Below are 15,932 nucleotides of genomic sequence, written 5' to 3' on the forward strand. Positions count from 1 at the left end.
CTTCATAATTAAAAGTATAAAAGTATGTGTCATAGTTTCTGATCGTTATGATATTCCGTCCCTACAATACTGGCTGTTTTGCAATCAGTGTTTCATATTGGAAATGGTTCCACAATACACTGGCACTATAGTTTGTCTTTCCAATTTCTAGATACACGTTTAACAAATGACATTTCCAATATAAAAAACTCTCACTAACTTAATGCTTCTAACTGTACATTTCAAAGAAGGCAAGTATTATTGCCTCTATTTCAGACATTGGAGGAAAAAATAAGCACACAGTATATACAGATCACAGACAGAGTGATCTGCCAAAATACAGAAACAGACTTCTGGAAGATATTGCTTCAGAGTGTCAGATGCTTTACACGCTGGAGTGAACTGTAAGAATAGCATACATACTCAACCTCAAAATAATAAAATATTTGATTCTAGGTGGCAGAGTTCAAAACTAAATTTCATTCAACAGTGGAACAGCATGCAGTCTTCTAATTTACATTAATTTTAATTCACTGATTTGACAATTTAAAAAGACAGTTACCAGAACAAAATGTAAGGAAAAATATTCAAATAAATAACCAACTTCAAAGTTAGACTGCAAAATATCTACAATTACAGTGCAGTGAAACTTACTTTTCTTACAAATGCTTTCCGATATTCATTCATTTCTCCAGCTATAGCATGAATAAATTCTCCATAGTCGACTTTATCACTCTTGCTATCATCAAGAATAAGCCATAAGGATTCAAAGTCCTGTAAGTTAAAAATATTTTGTCAAAGCTTTTTATGACGTCCTGAAATAAAGCAATTGCTACAGTGCAAACTTCACAAAGAAGAATATCCCAATCCAAACTGACTTGAAGATTCATCGAAATGATTCAAGTTATCATCAGTCACTGATAGCCATAATTCACATTTGCAGTTTTGATAGCTGTGTATTGTTTTTGTAAAATAATATTTAAAAGGAAGACTGATAAGTAAATGGCATCATATACAGTAACTGCAGAAGGTCCCAAAAGAAAAATAATTGCAATTCCACTCATCCCTCAGAAAGATAGCTCTTTTTCTTTATTTTCTTTTTACTTATTTCAGAATTTTACAAGGGACTGAATGTAGAAATGCCAATGTAGCACCAGAAGAAAAAAAAGCCTTGCAAAAATTAAACCATATTAAACTATAGATTTAAGCAAAGAAAAGAAGCATTTCATTAAATTAAAGTGAGATACTGCCCATTGTTACAATTTCAGTTAGACTTACCTGTTCAGACACTTCCAAATGGAATAGTTTTAGAGCTTCTTTAAAGTCTGCCTGAGAAAGAAACCCATTTCCATTCTTGTCTATGTGTCGGAAATACTTTCCTAAGCCTGTTACAACTCTAACTCCTCTTTTACTTAATGTCTTTCTGAGCATACCTGAGGATTTACAGAAAGAAAAGAGTGCAATAGTCAGCCAAAGTTGACCACACATTACAGAGCTGTTATAAAAGCAAACAAAACCACAACAGCCTGTGATGCTGCAGGTTAAAACAGCGAATTCATACATCCAGGCTCTCTTATCTTTAATGATGGCATAGGAGTTTAAAATGTAACTATCAATTACTTAGCATTTGAATGGAAATTGTATAAATTAGCAGGAACATCTAGCAAAACATTTAGAAGAGCACAGGAGGAAAGAAAGAATGGCTTGATTACCTTATATGTGCTCATACGATAAAACTGCTAACTTTCAATGGAATTGATCACATACATAATATATTTCAACAAACAAAACAATTTAGTAATGCTGTACTTTGGTAAAAACAAATGTTCCACTAATGAATACAGAGTGCCTCCTCTGCCTACAAACATGCCAATACACGTGGAACCAGAAACAACTATTAGCAAGTCTGCAAAATCATTCCAAAATTTCTATGCTAATAATGACAGCATTATCAACATCTGTTTTACTTCAGGGATGTCTTAGTTTCTCAGCACACCATAACAGAAGCCATCTATTATCTCACTAAATTTTCAAAGTACTGGCAGCTACTCTTAAAAAGCAAAATAGAGGAGAGAGGAATGCATTTTTTCCACTAAAGATCAAACTTGAGAAGTACATGAAAATACGTCTTGCCTTCTTCCAAGCCACACCAGCAAACTTTAGATATATTCAGATAATTGAGAAATCAATTTGTGTGTATTATGCTAGGAGGGAAAAAAAAAAAAAAGGCAGAACTAGAAGATCAAAAATTGTCTCCATTATTTGAACTATTTTTCTAAAAGTAAATGATCAAGAAGATTGCAGTGACTGAGGAGCACCTGCTGAAAACAGGTTTGACTCATGAAATGTAGACTCTAGAGTCTACAATTCAGCTGTTATGTTGACTACCAGTTACACAGCAAGAGCACAGCAAGATGCTCATCTTGTCACAACTTTAAACACAAAGCTGTGCCCTTGTCCAAAATAAGACAGGTAGGAACCTGGTAAAATTCAACTGCATATTCTAGATTCTAAATTGTATTCACATATTTAGTATGAACACTGTTAAAAGAGTATGAAAAAACAACTTCTCAATGTGTAGAAGAATGGTCGAAGAACTACTGAGCACAGAATTAACTGATGAAATGAGAACGTGTTTTTACATTTCATCAGTGCTTTTTTAATTTAATGCCAGTTTAACAAAAGATTAGTGTTATACTTTAGCATATTTTAAAGATTTTGTCATCACAGAGAGTAATATCATATTGATTACATTCACAATTATTCCACACTCTTTCCAAAATCATTAAGCAGACCATCTATTTAAAGGAAAATGAGAGTAGAAAGCATTCTTATGATAGGTTTATTCCAATATCAGATCCCAGTCATATTCTGACAACTACCGAACTCTTGTTTAATTTTGTTTATTCAAACAGAACCTTTGAACTGTCATCACTGTTCCTTGCGTTGAACAATAAAGTTAGAGATACGGGAATTAAAATCAAAGGGGTTCTGGTAGGCACAAACCTTGAATTTTCTTGAACACCCTGCCGTCATCAATCAATTGCTCAGAATATTCTTGGTTGAATTTCAAGGAGGAACCTCTACAATAACCAAAATTTAAATGTTGGTTGGTTAAATTCACATGTAATATTACTTGATGCAAAATAGCTGTAATAGAAATGCATTTTTAACTTTACATTTGATTCTTAAACTGCTCTTATCAGCATGGTGACCAACCGATCAAGTTTGATGCAGCACACACAGAATAGTTGCAGATAGACATAGAAATAGAAATTCTTGTCTGACAACGTTCCATTAGCATTTCCTCTGCTAATTTATAAATCATGGATTTATAAGAAGAACAGAATTACTTAAAAATTTCCATGTCAGTATTCAGATATTTCACACACTGTCACCAGAAGTGGGTTCCATATGAATGTATTCATTCAACTGACTGACAGATACGTCCCGAACCAAGGAGAACACGGTCCATCAAAGACACCTCAGAGCAGTAAGAGAGACTACAAACTTTGTAACTGCAGTGAGTGTGCATTCTCTAGGCCAAAAAGCAGCGGCCAGAAATCCACTAAATATGGAGATATGAAGATGTTGCAAGCTGAAGGAGGAACATTGTTCAGAGAAGAAATGGCCATTAGATTGGCGTAAGACCAGAGGACCTGAGGATTTTTCTGTCATGAAGACCTCAAGGAAGGCAAACATGTCCGTATGCTGATTATTGGTTAAAAATCTGCTTCCTTTGCTTGGTCACCACAACACTACATAATGTAATACTTTTTAAAATGTTCTGATAAATGAATCGTGGATTTCTAAAAATGTGCTTAAGGGAGAAAAAAAAAAAAAAAAAAAAGAGCTAATGAATGGGACACTATGATTGGGAGTCACATCCAAAGAATGTTGTGAGATAGCTCAGAGAAATTTCAAGAGGTGGAAATTCCTGTATGGCTTTATAAAATATCCCATGTATTTTCCACATCTTTTCTTAAGAAAAATGTTTCCCTCACAGTCTTTGAACTTAATGACTAGAACAAACTAGTGGCAAGGTGATTCCGCAAGAAAAGAATTAACTAAAAGTGTTCTACACTCATGTGTCTTTATTGTTAGCAATCTTAGGAGACATTGGAGACAAAGATCTGAACGAACTTATTCTTTCAATACCTTCATTGTTACAAATAGACTGTGCAGATTCCAATTACCTTTAACATCTGATGACACTCAGAAAGATGAGGCACTGAGCATTAAAAGGATGAATAACAGGGTAACAAAATCTCACATAGTTTCTCCTATTTGTTCCAGTGTTAATCAGCCATCTTAAAAGAACGTCAGCAAAGTTGAAATCTCCCAGAAAACACATACACAGATTTGATCTGTATTTATTTGGACGTTGCACAGATAATCAAATCCTCCAGGAAAAAAAAAAAAAAAAAAAAAAGAATCTCTCAAATAAAGAAATCAATTTCTTGAAATGTGCCCAGGTAACTAACAAGCAATAATGAGGCATATTAATGACAGATACATCAACACTACACAGTTCTGGGCTTTTTTTTTTCCTCCTTACTGTGCCAACTTACAGGAAGAGACCATACAGGAGTCTTAACAACCTGACTTTAAAATGCCAGTTAATCACAGAAATTTTCTCTTGTACCAGAGATTAAATGGAGGGACTTTAGGTTTAATGAGAGCCTAATTGGGAAATGCATGAGCCTTCTCATTTCAAATACAAGCCAACCACTAAGAAACAGGAGAAAGACAAGCACCTTTCCATGAAAAAATAAGCACCATTCCATGACAAGCTGGTTTGCAACTTTTCCTATAGAAAGCAGGATTAGCTACATATATTTGACATTGAATATAATGCAACAAAGACTGAGTTTCTGACTTCATTTATATTTTCATTCATAATGCTAACTGTATGTCTGACAAAATAAATGAATGCAAACTCAGTGCTGTTAATGAAGTTTGTTTTCTGGTAAGGGTACAAACAATAGCAAAGGTACAGATCAAAAGCTGGATCAGTACATCATAGGCATGAACAAGGAACTATAGTGAAATTGTGTATTATTTTTTCCTGGCAAGTGATTGTGTTCTGAAAAGGCTCCTCCAGAATCCCCAGTCAGAAATCATTACAAAGATCAATAGAAAAAATACTGTTGCAAATAATCTATATGAAGAAAACGAACAAAACAAAAGAAAACCTACTCCTACTTCTGCAACTACTTTAATCAGAATAGAAAGGCAGATGCAAAAGCTCTACTGTCAATTTAGAACTGCTTGTTCACCAGTGCCTTGTCATGAAGGAGTACTTCTTCCTTCAGAGGAAGAATTACTTCTCTCCTGTCTATTATGGATTTACTTCTCTCCAGTTTGTTTACCTTCCATTACGAAGTCCCTATGAACTTGTTCATATCAAACCACCTAAACTGTACATTACCATCAACAGCCATCTACAGGGGATAACACTCTAAAATAAACATGAAACACAGAAGATTCATAACTTGTGACAACAGGACATAGCTGCTCTTGTAAATCTGCATGAGATCTTCAAGACTCTATCTGAGCAGGATTCTCTGTAAGTATAGTAATGAGGGTGAAAGAGTATTCTGCCAGAGAAAAATAAGTTATAGTTCAATATCATCCCCTTCAAACACACCATTCAGAAAAAATAGACTGATTTCACAATCTGAAATTTAGTCAACTATCTGGAAGAAAAAAAAAAAACAACCCACAACACTTCAGCTAGAGAGAATGTAGAAGAAAGAAACAATTTGTTCCATCACAAGTAGCAGAAAATATGATATTATAGCCTGAAGAGAGAGCCTTCAGAAATAACACTGGATCAAATCCAAATTTCACAGGTAGAAAATTAGCAACAAATGCAAGAAGATATTTACCAAAATGATATGCTTCTGAGATGTAAAATATCCTACATAAGCTATCCAAAATTTAACTATATTATTTCATGAAAATGCTGCAGAGAGGGAGCAATTAGCAGTAAGTATCATACAGATATACCTTTCTACAACCAATTAAGTTTGAATACACTGTTCTATGGACTGTTAGCTCACTATGGTCCCTTTGCAGAGCTTTCAGTGTAAAGAGATATTAAAGTGAATATTACCATAACTGAGAATAAGCTTCATGCATCTAAACAGTTTCAGAAAGAAGAATAATAGTCAGTTAAATTGTTCTGAAGAAAGTAGTTTTTACATACTGAATGTATTTAATTGAGGCTTTGTTATTGCTGTTCCAATCAAGAGGTTGTGTGATCTGAGACTGGTTAGACTTGAGAAAGCAAGGCTCAGGGGTATCTTACCAGTGTGTACAAATATCTGATGGGAGAGAATAAAGATGACTGAGCCAGGATCTGCTCAGTGCAGCCCAGTGACAGGACAAGAGGCAACAGGGACAAACTCCTCACCAAAATTTGAATAATCAAACTGATGGTATTTCAAACTCAATTAACTTCCATATTCAGGTATTCAGGCAACAAATTTTCATACCATTTTTTTTTCTTTTTTTTTTTTTTTTTTTTTGGTGCTAAAAACCAGTATATTCACAATAGAAACCAGAAACCCCAGAGAAAGACAGTTCATTGCCTTGACTGTTTACTTCTGCAGACAGTGAGATAACAGTACTGACTGTGAAAAATAATGCATACGTGGGGATTAACTGAAAAAGTTCTATGAAATTCTCTATAGAACAATGTAATTTACTAAAACATATTTTGAAAGAGCAAGTGTAGAAATCCTGCTCCAAAAAAGCTTTTCTGCTTTACCACGTAATGTATTAGAGTTGTGTTTTCATCATACATCCCACTGTTCATAAAAGAGAGAAAATGCAAAAGAAGACAATTTTCTCCCTTCGATCACAGCCCATCCTCAGACATTATCAAGTTCTATTTCAGCAGGAAAGGGGAAAAAAAATCATGTGCAGATAATCTGAGGAAATATCTAGGCCATGCATTCTAATGAAACATGTTAAGATCACTCATATCTCATTATTACGAAGTTTGCAGGAAATCTGAGTAAATGTCCAAATCAGAAGTGTCATTTAATGACTGCTTACTGTACACACCATGATTACAACGATTTAGGGACCAGACAAAACACTTGAACCTCTCTCTCCACAGTTTTTCGCCATAGCAAACCATACCAGTCGAGACACAAATAACAAGAGACTGGAAACACAATATATGGCATAATTTGATTTCTCACCTAGATATTGTTAATGATATAATGTAGCACAAAAATAATCCTTTTTTCTCCTCTTTGTTACATCATGCACTTGCAATAGGGAGGGGAGAAATAGGCAATGTAGCAAAATTAACATTTTAATTCTTAAGACATTCAGTATCATACAATATCAAATTATTACGTGCTGATATGAGCCTGTGCCATCTGTTCTGAAATTGATGGACTGTGTATGATATAGTAGCAGATAGAATGCTACCAGGATTTGTATTCTTCAACAGTAATTCAGAATTGCTACTATGAGGCAAGCACCACCCTCTGGTGCAGAAAGGTGCACTACACCAAAAGGCTAAAGCAGATTTGCAATATACACAATTGAAGAGACTGAGGGAAAGAGCATGTGATAAAAGATTCTGTTGGAACGTGGAGATCATTACAGAAAACAAATGAGTTGCCCCAGTGCCTGCAGTCTACAGTGTGTAGCAATATCTGGAAGAAAAGAGATAGAAAAATGAAAAGAAAAAAAAAAAAAGAGAAACTTTCTATCCTTCCATTGATTGTGTTCAAACATTTGTATCATTACGACTAATATAAGCTTTTAATATAGGCTTCACAGAAGATTCAATTATAACATTAATAACAAAAAAGTTTTTTTCTCCTGAACACAGTATATTAGTGCATTACATTGAAAAATGTTCATAAGGTTTTGTATTGAAAAAAACTTCAAAGCAAATAACATAGCTTCATCTCTAATTTCATTTTTCATATTACTCCTTATCGTTCTATAAATAAATTACATATATTTCTCATGTTTATTACTAATTTCTCCTAAATACAGATTTATTTTTTTTAACAGTATAAATAAGAAGTTTTAAGTTCTTATAAAAAAGATTTTTCACTTAAGTAGGGAAAACTAATTTGAAAAACAGTTAGTGGCACTTACTTCAGAAAATCCATAGCAGCTTCATCAATACCTATTACACGGAGGGTCAGAATTGGATTCTGCTTGATGCTTTTTGGAAGATTATGATCAACACTTTGGAAAGTTAGGTTAGCTCCCTATTGAAAAGCGTACAATTATTTACAAACAGGTCACATAATTTGTAAAACACAACTACTTTCAAGAAGCATGACTATTAACATTTAGGTATGTAATGACAAAAAAGTGTAGCTAAGGTCAGTTAACTTTCTAAACAGCTTTTCTAGTAGTAAATAAAAATAGCTGTTTTCCTTTTTCCAAACAGTGGGAAATTCACCAGACCTCCATGACCTTTCAAATATGATGAATAGCAGCTTGGCAACTTCATCCACCAGTTCCTTAAGATTATGGATCTCATCAGGTCCCATGGACTTGTGCACTTTCAAGTTCTTTAGATGGTCTTGATCCTCATCATCACTTACAGCAGGCAGATTACTTTCTCCAAGTTCTTACCATTGCTATTGGCAACTTGGGCGGTGTGGCTAGAGCCCTTACCAGTGAAGACTGAGGCAAAGAAGTCACTGAGCACCTCAGTTTTCTCCTTATCCCTCATGACCAGGTTTCCAATTACCTTCCAGAGAGGGCCCACATCCTCCCTGACTGTTTCAATACTTCACTCAAATACATTGTTTTCTCTAAATTTAAGTTTTTCAGGAGGATGCAGACAAAACATACCGTATTTGAAAAATTATGCTAGTGTTTATGAATCAGGAATACTTAACCCAAGTGATTCATAGTCATTAATCAGATTAGCTGGCGGATGAAGTTTCAAATGCTTAAATAAGTATAAACTTGATTAGACATGCTACTTATTCAAAAGACGTTTCAATCACTTTCTGCAAGAAAAAAGTATCAAAAGCTCTCTTTAAACAGCTGGTGGTCAATATTTTCAAACTTCTGGATTAAAACCAATTAACATACAATTCCCTCGTGCTTAAAAATATTTAGACACTGACTCTTGTCAAAAATTCCCAAAAGCAAACCCTGGAAAAATCATTACTTTTTTAAAGAGTGCTTTGGTCTTCTGTTTCATCTTCAGGACTCCGTGAATCATACGTTTTTTCTACAAATAGGTCTACACTGCAGTCTTCTGCCCTCTAGTGGGAATACTACAAACTGAAGTCAAAAGAGGAATCTCTAAAACATGAAGAATAATTCAGACTCCTGAAAAATGTGTAAATTGAAAATGCTACTGAAGGAAAGACCAAAAGTCTTTCCCTAAATGCTATTCCACAATTTTAAATTTGAATATTTAAATATCAGTTCAAATTCGCCAACATCATTGCCTTGAGTTCAACAGAAAAATACTTACGATGTAGAAATCACTGAGATCATAAGCTTCTCCCTTCTTTTGTCCTCGCTGATGATGATAAACCCCCTTCTGAATGAAAGGCAAGGCATTTGTTCTGTGAAATAATTCAGAAACAACCTTAAAACAATTACATTTTGTTAAGTTTGCTAAGTAAAGTTAAAGACATTTTCTAAAACCTTTTTAAAAGAAACTTAACCTACCTATTTTTTCCAAACTGGCGGAATTCATATACAGTAAGGGATCTGTCACATGTGAAAAAGAATCCAATCAAGTCCCTACAAGCATCACGACCATTTCTGGAAGGAAAATTGAAAAGTATATTTATGTTGTTACATACATACATGCTTAATTCAACCCAAACACAAATAGTACTTCTATTCTGAAGCACCCACTTTGTGTCTACTCTTCCATATTGCACAACCCTTTTTTCCTCTTAAAAGCTATCTACTTTCTCTAAACCACTGTAGAATTCCTCTTCTGGATTTGTGAACAAATCTACATGGAATATTCTGTTCTCCTTCATGTTAAGAACGTCTATCAAATTTTCATGCTTTAGTAGATCAATGTAATTTTCATACATTAACTAAAGGGTTACCTAAACCTGGACTACTGTAGTTATTATGGTATATGAAGCTGTTCAGCTGAATCCTTGGCTAAATATACAGTTCACTGCTTCAGAGCTGAAGAACATGTTTATGCCATCACTACTCAATTCACATCAGTTTCAAAGCTGCCCTAAACCTACAAGGTTTAATATGCAAGAATCCACAAATAAGACACAAACCCATCCCTTCCATTCACAGTGGTTGCCACATACTATAAGACAAGACCATAGAATTTTCCATTAACTGATTTGCAGTGGTTGTCCTGCACAGACACCTCATTGTCCTATGACAGACACGATGGTAACATAACATGACTTATGCACTTATGCATCTTAATGCTGTACAATGCCACTACGAGCCAGGTCAAATTTTGTACTGTAAGTGTGCATGTATATGTATATATATACCTACACTGCATATTCATTTTTTTTCCTATACATACAACAAAGGAAGTTCATTATAATTATTTCAAAATAGTTACAATCATTATTCATACATTCACAGAATTGAAAAGTTTCAAAAAAAATTGTAACTACCTGGATATAATCCTACTATCAAAGCGTAGCTTGTTAGAAAGCATGTTTTCAGTTAATCCTGATTTAGTCCTTATTCTGTAAAAATAATGCTGCATGTTAGTGATATCTATGTGGTCAAAGAACAATGTTATATGTAATTCAGCTGTCCCAAAACAGCAAAAAAAAAAAAACAAGTGAAATATGGTATCAGTGGCAATTGGCTGAAGAGATGATCCTTGTAGTTGAATTAGGAAGCAACTCAGAATTGCAATGTGGAAGGCACTCTGTAATTACATCATATGAGAGTACATCTACAGAAAGCATAGACATGAATGGGATATTTTGTTTATGAACACTTGTCAAGAATTAAGATTCTACCACCCATCATGTTTGCCTGCATATTGAAAAAGATCAGCAGAATAAAACCAGGAAATGCAGATTCACATTTCAACATGGAATGCTGAAAAGCAAAATGTTTTCTCAACTTTTCTTAAGCCATTGGAATTATGATTTCAATACTTGCAGGCCAGGAATAAAATTTAAATGCCAATACATTTAATTACTGCAAAATAAATCAAAACATAGAAGAAAAGCATGATTACACTGTGAAGATCTACATTAGTATTTATAGATGTATATTTATGCAATTTCATGCACCTCAGGATGGAAGTCTCTAAAAGGATATGACAAGATCTCAAGCACGCAAAAAAGGTTGGCAAAACTCTGTGATAAACAATATCAATATAAGATTAAGTTGGCTCTCTCCCATGTTTTATAAATACTGTGAATTAAACATTATACACAGAGAATCCACAAAAAAGGTCCCACTAGGCAATTATACCAAATGAGGAGTCTAGAAAGAGATGAAGCTGTGGTTCCAAGTCAGGAATAAAACACCTGGAAAGACAAAGAGAGACTCTGCAGATCCCAAAATAACAACAACAAAAAGAATATTTCCAAACAAATGACCATTAGGGAAAACTTACTTTGTTTCATGCAGTGTTCTTTTTCTAAAACGCACGGGTGCAGTCCCAAGTCCCAAATGTCCATGAGCTTCCTTGGAAACATCACCTCGTGTGGATTGTTCTGGATCACTTATGACAGCTCTGATGAAAAAGAGTAGGGATAAGCCTTCTAATTTGTATTAAGTTGGTACTTCAGATTTTATATGTTCTTACTTTGAAAAATAAAAACCTCACAATAATGCAACAATAGCACACTGAACTTAGCTATTATAGTTGAAAAAATTAGGGGAGAGGGTGTTTATTTTTATTTGGTTGGTGGTTGTTCTTTTGTTTGGATTTGGTGGATTTGGGGTTTTTTATTTGTTTTTACAATTCTGAAATCTATTATTCTAAATCAAGTATATGAAATAACAATCTGGTAGTGAACAAGTATACTTTGCATGGATGCGTTTATTACTTTATTTCCTTAGAATTATGGAGATTTTTTATTCTCCCTTCCTCATTTCAGTAAATATTCCATCTTCAATTTTCTTTATCCCTGGATCCCTCCACAATCAGTGGTGGGAGTTACTAGTACTGGCTAGGAGCATCACTCAACCAAAACACAGGCACCTCCACTGCCAAGGCAGTCACCCAATTTATAGGAACTCAAAGTCCGATCTCACAGATAACAGGTTAACTGGATTCTGAACATTTTGATATTCTCTGTAGCTGTTTAACAAGTAAAGAAGAGAAAAGAACCCGTAAAAATATTCAGAAGGAAAAATAATTTTGTACGGCTGATACAACTTATGTTTATAGAGTTCTCTTTGATCCACACTAAGCCATCTTTGCATGTGTCAGTTACAATGATTTTACTGCAAGATTGGCTCTATTAAAACAAATCAAAAAACCTTTTGCACTTTCTTTAATAGATTTGCTGTGCAATAGTTTTGAACCAATCTTCCCCGATTAACATCTTGCTCTCTGATACCAATTTGTTTGGCAGTTCTGGCATGGTTATATATGGAAGGTAAACAGAGAGATTTTTTAAATTGAATGTTCATCCTGATGCAGCTGCGGCACTGCTGAATATTGTTCTGACATTTGCCAACAGAAGGGTTTATGTAAGTAGCAGGAGCTACTTACATAAAATTTTTAGCAAGCATAAAGTAATGTGAAATTGAAATTGTGTTACACCAGTCTATACCATCTCATAGTACCATGACCAGACAGCTTAGGTAAAACTCTGAAATACTAAAGCATGCATAGAAATGAGAACAAATTTATAGGAACAATAGTAAGATGTCTTAATTATACTCATCTTCACAGGTAAGTTACTTTTTTTCCCTTAACCTATGATGAAATCTTTCTATATAGAACCAATGATTTCTCAGAGCTGAAGGGACAGCAGTGAAGTTTGGAGAGCTTCCCTGTACAACCTCAATCAGTTAGCTTCATTTGCTCCTTTTTTTTCCTGCATGCTTAACATTGGTATAATACTCTTTCATAGAATCATAGAATTGCTTAGGTTGGAAAAGACCTTAAAGATCAGCGAGTCCAACCTCAACCTAACCATACTACCCTAACAACCCTCTGCTAAATCATGTCCCTGAGCGTCACGTCCAGGGATGGCGACTCAACCACCTCCCTGAGGAGCCTATTCCAGTGCTTAACAACCCTTTCTGTAAAGAAGTGCTTCCTGACACCCAACCTAAACTTACCTTTCAACTTCAGAGAGATATTAATAGAAGAATATTAATAAAGGTAACAGACTTAGGACAGAAAATAAAAAATAACAACAGGAATCCATATATTTTGCAGAGGTACAAGAGGGTTATTTATGAAAAGTACTGTATTGTAAAACCCTTAAAGCTTCAGGTATAAAATTAACAATTTTTCTCAGAGAAAAAGGAACTTAAATGTAGCACTTGAAATTGATTTTATAATTACGGAGTCTTTTAAATGGAAAACAATTTTCATTTAAAGGGATTTCACAAATAGTAATACTACATAACATGAGTTGCAATGAGATGATCAAAACATCTAGGCAAGAGAAGCCACTCATAGACCTAAATTCTTCAGTAAGGAAAGCTGTAGTTTTACATCAAAAATCCATTTACCTGCATAACTGATCTAGCATCACTTGTTCTACTACAGCCTGTTTCTTTTTCTCTGCAGCAACATCCTCCTATAATGGAAAAGTAACCAAAAGCAAAGGAAATACAACAACAAGCACTTCAAAAAATAAATTAGCCTTTAAGACAGCATTCAGAGCTCTCAATCCTATGAATGTTACAATTAATTTGGAATTTTGAAGGTTTTTTCCATCTTTTTGAATAGAATCCTATTTGTGTAACTAAAAGACAAACAATGTTCTCTGCTACACACTCAGATTGTCTGTGCATTAGCTGACAATAAGTATGAGAGTTCTGATATTTCTGTTGTTTCCAATTACTTTTTTTGAAGTACAATAGAGCCTGAGGAAACTGATGCTATTCTGGGTAAAATGGCTGACACAGATCTCCATTCAGAGAGAGGGACTCCACCTCCAGCAACATTTAGCTAAAAACTCTTTAAAGATATAGTCTCAATTCTCAATTCATACTTGCTGCTTGCCAGAACAATTTTCTGCTGATACAGGCCAATCTGAAAAACATTTTTTTGTAGAAGAACAGATATTCAGAGGATGAAGGTGATTTAGCAGGACCTTACTGCCACTTTTAGAATAGGATAACACTCAACCACAATCTTGTACCCTTCACTGTAAAGTGTTTGGTTATCAGTCATCATTCATTTCACAGAAAGAGAAACCAAAGGCACATGAGGATGTCTAAGGTCAGCATGGAGGCCACTGGCAAAAATGAGGCTCTGCTATCTTGCTTCATTTCACCTTCCAGATCTCTGAACTTCTTGACTACACTGATATTTATTTTCATTCCTCTCATTTTACTTACGAGAAAAGAGAGATTATCCTTTCTGAGGGGCTTAGGTAACCTCTTCAGTAATTCGTCTTGTAATGTGTTCTGAAGCTGAAGAATTTGATATTTTGTGATTACTTTTTTTTTTTCCTGTGTAGCTTATCATGCACCATCCAAATTCTACATACAGCAAGCCTGCCTACAACTGAAGAAAGCAGGTTGGTTCCCAGATAGCAGGTAACTGTAAAGGACAACTCATAAGTTCCCACAGATAGGAGGGCTGTTCCAGAAATAATGCTTCCTATTTCAATATGTTAGTCTGTGACATTAGTCAGATGTTGGTGGCATGGCATTACAAGTTGAACCTTCCCACCAATATCACACTGACATCCATCAATACTTGCTGAACACTTATGAAGACCAAACAATGGATGTGAGCACAGTGAGGTTGTTGGTGGCACATTTCAGCAGTGGTGACAGAGACACTGGGTCACCACCGTTGGTACATGATTTTCACAGGCATGGCATGCAGGTTCATGTTCACTGCTGGCAAAAATACAAAGCTAACAACGGTGACTGTGATGAAAAAATACTGTTTTATAGCTGAGAATTTGGTCTATCAAATAGTGGTAGCTGTGCTCTTTTTAGCTGTTGTAGTTTGCATGGAAATAGGAAAGAGGCATTATTTTCAGAGCACTACCAGTATCTTCAAAAATCTTCAAATAAATATGGATTAACACTAGCCAAAACCAAAAAAAGAATAATTAATGTAACAACAGACCATCTGGTGAATAGACTTTAAAAAACTTCTGAATTATAGCAGATAGGGAACTTTCTGGTTTTCTTTCATATTGATTGTTGCGTTTAACTATCATTTCTGGTACTTCATTTCAAACTACTGAAGCACTGAATACTGAAAAGCATTACGTAAAGGAGAACACTGTTATTACACAGAACAGCGTTGAAATACAACACAGATTCACCTTATAGGTCCAAATTATCTTAGCATGATTAGAAGAATCCAATTTTAAGAATTCAACTTTATTCTCTACATTTCAGTTGAATACTGGAAGGTCACTAAATGTACTCTCCCATTCAGCTCTTAGACAAAAACTTTACTATGAATTTATGAAGTTGCTAAGGCAGACACTGAACTTACAGCAGCTCTGAATGGTTAAAAAAGAAGCAACTCTTTTGCCCACAAAACAACTGTTGATAGAAAAACAACTCCCCCCAGACCATGCTCGGCTCCCCAGGTGCCTCTGCGGAATAGATTTGAGGCCCTGGAACCCGAGGGAGAGGTGTGCAGGTGTGGAGGGAGGCCCACCTGTGAGGGTGCCTCGGGGGAAGCATTCACCCCTGCGCCTCGAGACTTCCTCCACCCAGAAGGATAGAAGGGTGGTTGTCATAGGCGACTCCCTGCTGCAAGGAACTGAAGGCCCTATATGCCGGCCCGATCCTACCTGCAGAGAGGTGTGCTGCCTCCC

The 15,932-nt window shown here is 35.2% G+C and overlaps 1 protein-coding gene across 5 annotated transcripts in view; it reads right to left on the minus strand.

Moving 5' to 3' along the window:
• Window positions 1-15,932, minus strand: part of CAPS2 (calcyphosine 2) — a 34,238-nt gene that overhangs the window by 2,997 nt on the left and 15,309 nt on the right. For all 5 annotated transcript variants that reach the window (XR_014882623.1, XM_085221455.1, XM_085221446.1 and 2 more), the window contains 9 exons: window positions 13,648-13,715; window positions 11,567-11,686; window positions 10,602-10,676; window positions 9,661-9,756; window positions 9,461-9,554; window positions 8,113-8,228; window positions 2,986-3,062; window positions 1,258-1,412; window positions 634-753 (listed from right to left, as the gene is read on the minus strand). Coding sequence is in view for 4 of the 5 variants with exons in the window: in XM_085221455.1 (XP_085077581.1) it covers window positions 634-753; window positions 1,258-1,412; window positions 2,986-3,062; window positions 8,113-8,228; window positions 9,461-9,554; window positions 9,661-9,756; window positions 10,602-10,676; window positions 11,567-11,686; window positions 13,648-13,715 (921 nt within the window). In the remaining variant the exon portion in view is untranslated. The remainder of the gene's footprint in view (window positions 1-633; window positions 754-1,257; window positions 1,413-2,985; window positions 3,063-8,112; window positions 8,229-9,460; window positions 9,555-9,660; window positions 9,757-10,601; window positions 10,677-11,566; window positions 11,687-13,647; window positions 13,716-15,932) is intronic.

This window comes from Meleagris gallopavo, chromosome 1 (assembly GCF_905368555.1).
Source record: "Meleagris gallopavo chromosome 1, MGAL_WU_HG_1.1, whole genome shotgun sequence".
Classification (NCBI taxonomy): Eukaryota; Metazoa; Chordata; class Aves; order Galliformes; family Phasianidae; genus Meleagris; species Meleagris gallopavo.